This window comes from Dioscorea cayenensis, chromosome 17 (genome assembly GCF_009730915.1).
Source record: "Dioscorea cayenensis subsp. rotundata cultivar TDr96_F1 chromosome 17, TDr96_F1_v2_PseudoChromosome.rev07_lg8_w22 25.fasta, whole genome shotgun sequence".
NCBI lineage: Eukaryota > Viridiplantae > Streptophyta > Magnoliopsida > Dioscoreales > Dioscoreaceae > Dioscorea > Dioscorea cayenensis.
In genome coordinates, this window is record NC_052487.1 from 20,907,769 (window position 1) to 20,920,106 (window position 12,338).

At 33.7% G+C, this 12,338-nt stretch overlaps 1 protein-coding gene across 1 annotated transcript; it reads left to right on the top strand.

The window, feature by feature from the left end:
* Positions 1-5,820: 5,820 nt before the first annotated feature.
* LOC120280589 (leucine-rich repeat extensin-like protein 3) lies at positions 5,821-8,369 on the top strand. Its single transcript, XM_039287461.1, is given in 2 exon segments — positions 5,821-7,679; positions 7,681-8,369. Coding segments are annotated over 2 exon segments (2,079 nt in total). The 5' UTR covers positions 5,821-6,119; the 3' UTR covers positions 8,200-8,369.
* Positions 8,370-12,338: the final 3,969 nt, after the last annotated feature.

Genomic DNA, 12,338 nt, shown 5'->3' on the forward strand with positions numbered 1-12,338 from the left:
ACATAAACTTCATGCGTTCTTTTTCATTTTCGTTTTTTAGTGTTTCCGTGTTCTCTTTTGCTCATCATTGGACCGCGTTCCCCAGAAGCCGTTCAACTGTTGTTATTCAATGCTATCTTACTTATTATTAGCTCATGGGTTCATTGCTGTGTTATTGAATGCTTTCTTTGTTTGGAGCTTTTAGAAAATGAAAATAAGGAATTTTGTTTTCAGATAAAAATAGTCAGTCTTTGATGGTTTTTTTTTTAAATGTCTTTTAATAATTAAAGAAAAATATTTGTATTCAGTATGCATATCAAAAAAAATAATTCAGTAGAATCGATTCTCACAGACCAAAACATGGTTTATTTTTAGTCATGTATTTGTAAATTTTATTTTTTTTTATTTATTATATGATATAAGGGTAGATGAATAATTATTTTAAAAAATTATTATCTTTTGTTCTAAAATCTACTAAAGTGAAGTAAATTAATGGTTGAGAATAAGCCACATTTTACTTTTGTCATAACTATTATAGAACCGGGTCATAATTACTATAGAATCGGGTCTGTGGGATCATCTTTCGTGTATGTCTTATTTTGTTGTGAAATAATTCATTAGAAGATTTAATATATATGCAATATTAAAAGCTAATAATCAATTAATATTCAATATTAGGGAGATTTGTGGCATGTGTTTTTTCTCCAAATTAAAATTTAAAAAATATATACACAAATTCTTTTTCACATAAATTTGAATTTTCTTGCCTTCATTGTTCTGAACAAATAAATTAAAAAAAAAAAAATCCAATGTAAACATGGCTTCCCTCGTGAGTGTTGCTACTTCAAGTGTTCAGCTATTTCATGTGAATATTCATCTAATTCTATTTTCCAAAATAATTGATAACATAATATAATATTAAACACATTGAAATTTGAGTATCTTCATGTTTAAGCAAAATATAAAAAAAATGCTGATCTACAACCATTGGATCTAACAAAATAAACTAGATCCAAAGGTTATTATTATTTTTTATTTCTTAGTTATTTAATTTTTTAAGGATTTGTTTAACCATTTATAACTAGCAATTGTTCATTGTTTGCCCAAGAACACTCAAGAAAACATTTAACCAAGTGGACCAAAGTTCAGTTATGATCCTCTCTGTTATCCATATGAAGAGCCACAAACCTACTACCCCAAGACCAAGGGCATCATTTGGTCATACATCACTTCATATTGGCACAGAATAAAACACTATCCTACCATATCACCAACAATCCCATTTAAAGCCACAACCTCAACCCACTCCCCTCCCATTGTACTATTCTATACCCCATTATCAAATATCCACTCATTTATTAAAAATAAATAAATAAATAAAGCAACAACAAAATTAAAATAATAAAATGCATGTGTTGCATTGCTTTGCTAATATTACCAAGATAAAATCTTCAAAATATATAATAGAAACAAAAAATCATATCTACAATTTTGAGTAGTTCCCATCACTTATAAAATGTGATGCCTTTTGAGTGCTTTGTTCAATCAATAGTCTTAACTAGTTAGTTCCCAATCAACAACTCACTACTCAAGTTAGTCCCCACACTGTATATGTCTACTTCCCCCCTTTCACAAGAGCCTAGTGTGAAATTGAGATGAGATGGGTAAAAACCTCTCAATCATACAACAATTTTGTAACAACTCAAATTTAAATTTCTTTAATGAAAATTAATTAATTAAATAATTAAAAAATAAAAATACTACTTTGTCCAGTGTTTTTTGCTCGTGCTATTTTAGAGATTTTTTATTTTTTTACTTGCCTATTTAAAAAATTTGTATAGCATTAAATATTAATTTTTAAAATTTATTTTTTATATTTAATATATTTTTACAATTTTTAATAAATTATATACAATTATAATTTAAAAAAAATATATTTTAAATAAAAATAATCTTAAAAAATTAACATAATTTTCATAAATTTTATATTACCAATTAATTTTAATTAACCTTCTTAATTAATATAATTTAGTTAAAATAGATAAATAAAAACAACCAAAAAAAAGAGTAATTAGTAAAATATTAATTATAAATGATTAACCAAGAAAGTAAAACACACCGAGTGACTGAGTCAATGCTTCTACAATTCTTTTTTTTTCCAAAGATTTTAAAACTTAAAAAATAAAATTTAACCATCTGATGTCAAATGCATGCACGCATGCATGCATACATACATCCATACGTACATACATTGCATTTGATGAAGGGCGATGTAATCCCGTGAAGCGGGCGCCGCGGAGCTTAATTCACGCCAATTCATCGCCGCGATTTCCGTATTCGAAGATTAAACGGACATAATTACGTTATTAATGTTCTCCACCTCGATCTCCCCACCAATCTTACCCATATAAAAAGACTATAACACCCATGCCACTTTCCATTATTTACTAAAAAACCATTGCGCCTACCCATATAAAAAGACTATAACACCCATGCCACTTGCCATTATTTACTAAAAGACCATTTACTCAATGACGTCCTTGAGGAACCCATGGGCTTTTGTTTCTCAACTCCCTGCTATTTGGCGCGTACCTCGTTGGGAGCACATGCTCTGGGACCCACTTAACCGACACGTGGCGGTTGAAAGGATGTGGATACCCTCTCCCAGACGGGCCGGCACGTTGTGCGGTCAACCGGGTCGTTGGGCTAGGACCGGTCGATGGGGGAATGGAATGTGGGCCCCAGCCCAATGGGCCCAAACTTAAATGGGCCCCCATGTAATTACGTGGGTTGGTGTGAGAAGAGGGAAAGCCAGCTTGCAAAATGCATTGCTGTCCGTTTTGGAAGGGCTTTTGCTTTTTTTGCTTCATTTTGCTTGGAGTTGGAGCTTGTTCTTTTGCTGAGCTGGCATTTTGGGTGGGACCCGTCCATGGTGATTGGTTCTAAGTCATTCATTGGTGGTCCCTTTTATTTTTTCTTTTTTTTTGGGGTCCATTTTCATAAGGGGAATTAGGATTTCAATTATGAGATTTTATATAATGGAATGCAATGCATTGTCATTATGTTTTCATTGGAGGATAAGCGAAAATGATGAATAATTAAATAAATTTAATTAGAAAGGAATGTGATTAATACAAAGTATCGATGACTCAAATCTGTGATTTGAATATAAGTATATTTTGTGCTTGATTAAAATTAAAATTAAAATTATGACCGTAAAATTTTATTGATCATAATAAAATATGAAATGTAAGTTGTTTAGTTAGATATAAAAAACTAATATCTAAATATTCAGATAAATTAATGCAATATGAAAAAGATTGTTAGACAATTTGCCATGTTTTTGAAAAACCGGACGGACTGGCCGGTCGGACCCGGAAAAACCGAAGCCGACCCATAGCCGATCCGGTTTTTAGATTAATGTTGACCGAATTTTGAACCCGGTCAAAGCCCAGCCAAACCCGGTGAACCGGCGGTCGGACCAAAAACCGGATGGAACCCGGTTTTCAAATTTTTATTTTGTTTTTGTTTTTTGTTTTTTTGTTTTTGCTTTTGTTTTTCTTTGTTTTTGTTTTTGTTTTTGTTTTTTTAAAGAAAGGACTTGAGGGCATGAATTGGGCTCTTTTTTTCTTTATTTCACGATACTTTTTTGAGTCTTGATTTGTTGAAAATATTATTTGGATTTTTGGAGCTTTGGAGTTTAGAGTATGAGACTTAGTAAATTGTTTAAGAGGTATAGATCATTTAGGATTTATTTTTATTTTTATACTTTTTATTTTTAATGGTAATGATGATCAAATATGAGAATTAAATTAATCATACTTAGTTCTAGTTTTGTTTTTGAATTTTTTTCATGCCTTGTCTCATCCTCACATAATTAGTAATTTAATTAGTTGTTTAATTTATGTAGTTATCATCATCCATTTATGATTAATAGATTAAAAAATAAAAGGTTTAGGGAATTGTATTTGTTGCTTTTATCTAGATTAATTATTTGAATCTTCAACTATTTTTGATAAAAATCATAATGATATTAAAATAAATATTTAAGATAATTATGATTAAAAAAATATAATAAAAGTTTGTTATTATATGTATATATATATTCTATATATATAATATTTAAGATAATTATTTATTTATGACGTCATCCGGTCCGACCAAAACGGGTCATCCGGTTGAACCGACTGACCCGTGACCCAAATATGAGACCGGTTCACTATCCGGTCCGGTTTTAAAAACATTGACAATTTGACAATGAATTTTCATAATATAGTTTATTTTATTTTATTTTATTTTCCTTCCGTGATATGGTTCTATATTCAAAGTACATTATGATCCACTCATATATATATATATATATATAAAGAAAAGGCCAAAATTTGTATTTAAATTTTGAATCAGCATTCTTGGCACATTGATTGCAAGTTGCATTAAATGAAAGCAAAACAATACATCGTTTTGAATAAGTCTAGATATAACTAAACACAAAACAAAATAAACTTCAATGGTTATTTATTTATTTATTTGTTTATGCATAATTAGCAAGCCATTGTATCTAGTTGAGAACTTGGTGAGTTTTCCTTTCACCAAATGTATAATAATAAAAAAAACATATTAATGTGGAGGTAGCCCTTGTTTGGAGCAAAGCTTACAAATAATTGAATCAATTAATTTTTGAATTAAATTAAAAACTCTAAAATAAATAAAATTATCAAGTTCAGGCAATGTTTGATAACAACTAAAGTTGCATCATAATAAAAAAACCCTTACTCAATCTGACAAATAGTACCAATTTTCAAAGATTAAGTATTAAGAATGAAAATAATTAGAGTCACTAGTCACTACAAAAGTTTGGTGGTCTTTTAAAACATAATTTCATGGAAAAATTTAAAATTACAAGAAAAATTAAGAGATAATGAACTCGTTTACTGGTTCTAATGTGATTATTTGAAATATTATTACATCAACCGTCGGATCATAAGGACAAGAGCTCACCGCCGTCCGATGAACGAGAACCATGTGATTCCAGAACCAAGGTTAATGAGATGGTGACGTGGCGAGCTGCTATCACGGGACGCGGTGCGGCAAACGAACAAAGAGAGGGCGCCGACGATCCAACCGTGCAGGACGTGACACGTGGGACCCACTCACATGCTCGACGGCTGTCATCTCTCCTCCTTCCCTGTGGGTCCCATCTCCCCACTTTATAACCCCCCACCACCATCCCATTCATATATATCCATTCATGCATTTCCATGCATGCATGCATGACTGAAATGACAGTTATACCCCTCAAGGGTAATTAAGGAATTTGATCAAGAAAAAGCAAGGCCGGCAACGGAAAGTAAAAGCCTTTCAGGTTGGACTTATTCCGCGGTTTCACCGGCTCTCCACTGAAACAGCCAAACGCTTTGAATTTTTGAAAAAAAACACACACACACACACACAAAGAATTAATTAATTATATAATATTTAATTTATTAAAAATAAGGCAAAAGAAAAAGAAATAAAAAAGAAATACTTACTTATTATTATCATCACTTTAAAAGGATCCATACCTTCAACAGTCAATATACCAAACCTTTTTTCCTTGCCTTCTTGCAAAGCGAATACGATTCAAAGTCTAACCTTACAAACCTTCCCTTGTTAAACTCACCCGCGGGTTCACTCTACCATATCGTACACTAATTTAAAACTCAAAACAAGTTAGTTAAGCATTCTCCAAACACCCGACCCTAACCCCACACAAAAATTAAAATAATTAAAAAGCAATAAACGCCACCGCGTGGCAACACAACAAACACGCTTGAGAAATTATAATAATAAACCCCCCCACCCAAAACATTTAACAAAACAAAATAGCCGGTGTATTCTCCCAAATAAATCCCCATACAAACCCTCTCTCTTCCCAGTCTACACTCTAGAGAGAGAGAGAGATAGACTGATAGAAAGAAAGAAAGCAAGAAACCAAATACCAGCAGGGTCCTGCCTTGCACTGCTCCTCTTTCTTGTTTCTCTTTCTTGATATCTTTTTCCTGTTTCCTTCTCTCCTCTTATTATCTCTCTCTTGTTCTTCTTCTTCTTCTTTTCATCTCTTATCTGATTTGCTTCTCTCATTTGCCTCAACTGAGGATGAGATGAAGGCAAAAGGCTTACCTTGGATACTTGTTCTTCTACTTCTTCTTTCATTCCTACTTTTGTCGTGTAGTGCATTCTCCAGCACTGGGCTCTCCGATGCCGACGCGGCTCGCATTCGCCGGCGCCAACTCCTATCCTACAACGACGAGTTCAGCGACCGCGGCGAAGCTGTGACAGTGCCACCTTACTTCCACTTCCCAAACGAGAACCAGCGCAACGCTTACATCGCTCTTCAAGCATGGAAACTCGCCATCTTCTCCGACCCTTTGAACCTCACCGGCGACTGGGTTGGCCCCGGCGTTTGCAACTATACTGGTGTCTACTGTGCTTTTCTCCCTTCAAACTCTTCCCTTTTCGTCGTCGCCGGCATCGACCTTAATCACGGCGACATTGCCGGTTATCTCCCTGAAGAGCTTGGTCTTCTCACGGATCTCACTTTGTTTCACATTAATTCTAACCGGTTTTGTGGCATTATTCCTCATAAGTTCGAAAAGTTGAAGCTTTTGTTTGAGCTTGATCTGAGTAACAATCGGTTCGCCGGAAAGTTTCCCGGCGTTGTTCTCCGGCTACCGTCTCTCAAGTTTTTGGATCTCAGGTTCAATGAGTTCGAAGGAACGGTGCCAAAGGAGTTGTTTGACAAGGATCTCGACGCCATTTTCATCAATAACAATCGGTTTGTGTTTGACCTTCCTGACAACTTCGGCAACTCACCGGTCTCCGTCATCGTCGTCGCCAACAACCACTTCCACGGCTGCGTCCCTTCCAGCATCGGCAACATGTCAAGGCTCAACGAGATCCTTCTATTGAACAATGGTTTGAGTTCTTGCTTCCCGCCGGAGATCGGCCGGTTGAAGAACCTCACCGTCTTCGACGTCAGCTTCAACAAACTAGTCGGACCATTGCCGGACTCCCTCGGAGGATTAGTGAGCTTAGAGCAGCTCGACGTCGCTCACAACTTGCTCTCTGGCACCATTCCTAAGTCCATCTGTGAGCTCCCACACCTCAAGAACTTCACCTATTCTTACAACTTCTTCACAGGTGAACCACCGCAGTGTTTGGCCGTGCCGTCCTTCGACGATCGCCGGAACTGCTTGCCTGGCCGCCCAGCCCAGAGGTCCGCCGACAAATGTAAGTCTTTCTTGTCTCACCCGGTGGATTGCAACTCCTTCAGATGCGCTCCTTTCGTTCCTAGTCTCCCTCCTCCTCCTCCTCCTTCTCCCCCTCCGCCGGTCATCTTACCCCCTCCTCCTCCGCCACCATCACCTCCTCCTCCATCTCCTTCTCCTCCGCCACCATCGCCTCCCCCTCCATCTCCTTCTCCTCCGCCACCACCCTCGCCTCCTCCTCCATCTCCTTCTCCTCCGCCACCATCACCACCACCTCCTTCTCCACCACCACCATCACCACCACCTCCATCTCCATCACCGCCCCCTCCATCTCCTCCGCCACCATCGCCCCCACCTCCATCTCCACCACCACCATCACCTCCGCCACCATCGCCATCGCCGCCTTACTGCGTCCGATCACCACCACCATCACCACCACCTCCACCTCCTCTATTTTTCCCCTCCTCCCATCCACTCACCGCCTCCTCCCTATCATTATTATTCTCCGCCGCCGCCTTCTCCTTCTCCTCCGCCACCTTCACCTTCTCCACCACCTCCTCCACCACACTCCCCTCCACCTCCCGTTTACCCATACCTCTCTCCTCCACCTCCACCACCACCAGTTTACTCTCCTCCACCACCTCCACCAAGCTCACCTCCTCCTCCTCCTCCCCCACCTCCATGCATAGAACCCCCACCTCCTCCTTCCCCATCTCCATCTCCACCACCACCCATTTACAAACCACCACCATCACCATCCCCTCCACCACCATCCCCACCTTATCATTACTACTCACCTCCTCCTCCTTCACCTTCTCCTCCACCACCAAACATCTACTCATCACCACCACCACCACCACCTTCTCCATTGCCCTGTGAAACCCCACCACCTCCTCCACCTGTATACGAAGGCCCCTTACCTCCGGTCACCGGAATCTCGTACGCGTCCCCACCTCCTCCACCTTTCTATTGATTCTTTTGAGAGTTCATCCCCTCCTGCCTAACATTTGTAACCAAAGTTCAGACCTTTTCTCCATTGTTTGCTTGCTTGTCTTCTTTGCTGTTCTTTCTATCTAATACTCCATTGTGCCATGATCCTCTCATTCATTCCAATCCTTTACTTTCTCTTGTTAAACCCAAAAATGGAGATGAAATTGTGGGAGCTTGAAAGGTGGCAGTGATGTTTAGAGGGGATATATCTCTTCATATTTGATTTGGAATTTATGGGTAATTTGAGATTTGTGAATAAATTTGGATGGGAGAAGACAGACAGAAGACAGAGACAGATTTGAGTGAGAGAACAGTTTAGGTGCAGACAAATGAATGTATAGAGTTTGAGATTTCAAAGTTTAAGTAGTTCAACTTTGTGGTATTTATCATCTTCCTTCCTTGTTATACCTTGTTTCTTTCTTTCATTTTCATCATAATATGAATGATTTTATTATTACTCATATATTCTTCTTCTTCTTCTTCTTGCTTCATTCTCTCTTCCTTTCTATTGTGTTTCATTTCATTATCATTTTGCTTGTGCTTCTTCTTCTTCCACTCTCTTTTTCTGCTGTTTTCTGCTGTTTTAGCTATCATTATTGTTATGCATAATAATAATAATAATAATAATAATACTCTAATGTTCAAACCATTAATTAAGTTTAATTTTTTATTCATTTTCAAGTCAGAGATAACAGTCTTGTATCTGGCAATTAATTCATGTCACAATGTCATGTTTGCTATAAATTTTAGTGGATGAAATATGAAATTAATTGACTAATTAAGCCATGATGTCTCTATCTCCAGCCTTTGCTTCTCAAAGTGTATTAGAATAAAAGCATGCAAACATTGAATACTCTATTAGATTGTTTTCTTTTCTTTTCTTTTCTTCCTAATTGAATCCTATCATTGGTTGCCATCACTTGATTTTGAATGAAAGTTAGAGTGCTTGTGATTGGATCATTGGAGACATGGTTCTTTTTCTTTTATTTTGTTTTAATTATTATTATTATTATTATGGTTTTCTATTAGTTTTGAAAGCTATTGTTGTTTTAGTGTGGATGTATATCTTGGAGATCATATCTATTAAGTTATTATTATTATTATATAAATTATAGATATAACCTCAAAGCATGATGAGCGGCTTTGTCTCTCCACTATCTAGCTATGCACATGCTAATTAATCACTTTTACCTTTATTCATCTCAAGTCAAATCATGGGGTTATTTTATTTATTTATTTATATATATATAACTTTATGGTGGCTTAATTATGTTGGAAATCTGATTACAATATGGTAAAATTTATTATTAATTGCTCCACTGAATTCTTGAGATTGAGCCTTGCATGAACTCTGTTTTTTTTTTTTTTAAGTATTTTCTACTGAGTAAACTTGCTCATTATCATTGATGAAGAGTTAATTTTTTTTATAGGTAATATATTATATATTTTCCTATTTAAAGTTATAACCATTCATTAAACAAACCTAATTTTTGAAATAAATTTTATAATTTTATATGAATCTTATGTGCGTATATATTGAAATATATTGATAAATCATTTTGACGTAGGCATATACAAAATTCTCTATTTTTATATTTGAAGATTTAATCATTATAAACAAAATCTTAATTTTAAAATATTATATATATAGTTGCTATATTTCTAAGTTTTGAGATAAACTATGTATAGACATATTATTATATAAAGTTTTTATTGAATATTTTTTAAATCCATCTCTCACCACAACAATTTTTTTTTTTAACTGATTTCAATTTTGAGGGAATAAAAATTTAAAAATTAACACTACTTCATGAAAGAATATAACTTTTAAAACCACTCAGCATTCATTTCCATGCAAATATCAGTCTTGTCGGTTATCTTTTTAGATACAATCAACCTCATCTAACAAAGCTTTGTTCATGCTTAATAATACTAGTACTATCAAGATTCCTAAATAATATAAATAAGATTATAAATAACAAAGAAATAGTAATAATAATAATAATTATTATTATTATTATTATAATGGATATCTTGCAATGGATCTCTAATAGTTCATCTATGTACTTTAAGTATAGAGAAAGTTGGCCGTGAGTATTAATGGCAGTGGCCCATGCATGAATGAAGAAATCTAATAAACAAATCTAATGGTCCGCAAATATAATTACAAATATCTACTAATTTAATTTTTACATTATATTTTTTAAATTATTTTCATGTCTTACAAATATGTTATTTCCTTTATTTATTTTATATATTTAAAGTTTAACATATACATTCATAGAAAAAAACAATAATGCCCAACAGCTTTTTGACCGATACTGAATTCCTTATGTATGTTATTTGTAAAAAAAAAATCTAAGATCGAACTTTTAATATATATATATATATATATATATATATATATATATAATGAGAGCCTAAGTGATTGTTGATATATTTTTTTATCACTCAAATAGCATTAAAGAAAAACAAACAAAACACAGACCTCACAAAATAAACATTTCATCAGAAATAATATCGACTAATAAAATAGAAAAAAAAACAACCAAAACACCATAACAACACAACAACAAACTCACATACAGAGACAAACAACATCTGACTAATGAAGCCTGAGCTTCACCTTCACATCTGTACACGTCATTCATTTCTTTTATGGCGTTTAAAATCTATTTGTCGAAAAATAAAAATAAAAAACGAAAATAAAACCAAATTAATAATAAAAACATTAGTAATAATATAACTGTGTGTTTGAAGTGAACTTTGCCGACGATTCTATTGGAAGGACGAAGGTGGCAACTACCGCCAGGGTGGATAAAGCCCCACTGGTTTTAATGACATTGTTATAAAATGTTTGCATTTATTCTCATTTTAGCTTACTTTTTCTTCTCCCATGTGAGATGTGCTTCTTTTATTGACTTGGCATTTAGGTCATCGCCCTATCTTCCATGCAACTCCATTTTTATGCTTTTATTTTTGTTTTCTTTCCAATTTTAATTGGTTTTAAAATATCTCTTTCAAGCTTAGTATTTGGATATGTCATGATGAAGATCAATTATGATACACCAAAAATGATCGATTTAAAAGGTAAAGATTTGGACCGGTTAAATGATTCTGAGTTTAAATTTTTATGTATAAAAAAACAAATCCAATCGAAAAAGTGTTAGTATCTCATTTTAGATTGGTTTAAAACATGTGATTCTTAGAAAATCAATGGATTAAAGACTTAAAAAATAATTGTTTTATATATTAATTATATATTTTTAAAATTTATTAATTTTAACTCTAGGTGAACTAATCTAAATTTGTAATAATTTTTATTAGAAGATTTAATCCAGGCAAGTTTAGTTTTTGTATCGAGCCTTCCGATAGATGTTTGTATCTTAATTTATATCAAAATTGGACTTAAATTAAAATGTTGAGTTATAATATTGTACTTTAAATTATATTGATATTTCAAACAGAGAAAAACTTGATGTATGTTTTTTTTTATATATAAATTGAACAAATGGAAATATAAAAAAAATTGGAAAACACTTTTATATAAAGTGCATTTGATTATATTTGTAGGTATTTAAACTTCAAAAGTAAGTCTCAATTCTACATTTAAGTTTAGTTTATGAACATTATTAGAGATAAAACAAGTGGAGCTACATTATGCCTAAGTTTTTTTTTTTTTAAGATACACTTAGGTACAATGTATGCATAATTTATCCAATATATTGTAACAAATAATATGAACAGATGGATTAATATAAACTTGTTGTATTACTAATCCTCATTGAGAATTAGTCATCTTCCAAAAGAGTTGACATCAAGCATAGACAATGTGGAATGTCAATTTATTTATTTATTTATTTTTTTAATAATTTATTAGTGCCTATGTTCTAAGATAAGAAGTTTACTCTAAACTCCTTGAATCCCTTCTTATAAAAATGAATACATTGTTAGAGAAATGGTTGTTTCATTGTTCATACCATGCCTCTAAACTTTTATTGGATAACTTAAAATTATTTATATGAAATAAAGTTTATGTCAAGAACTTTTGTCAAAGTTGCACCAAACAATTATTCTTTTATGCTTTGTAAGTATAATATTCATGGTAGACTTGAATTAATT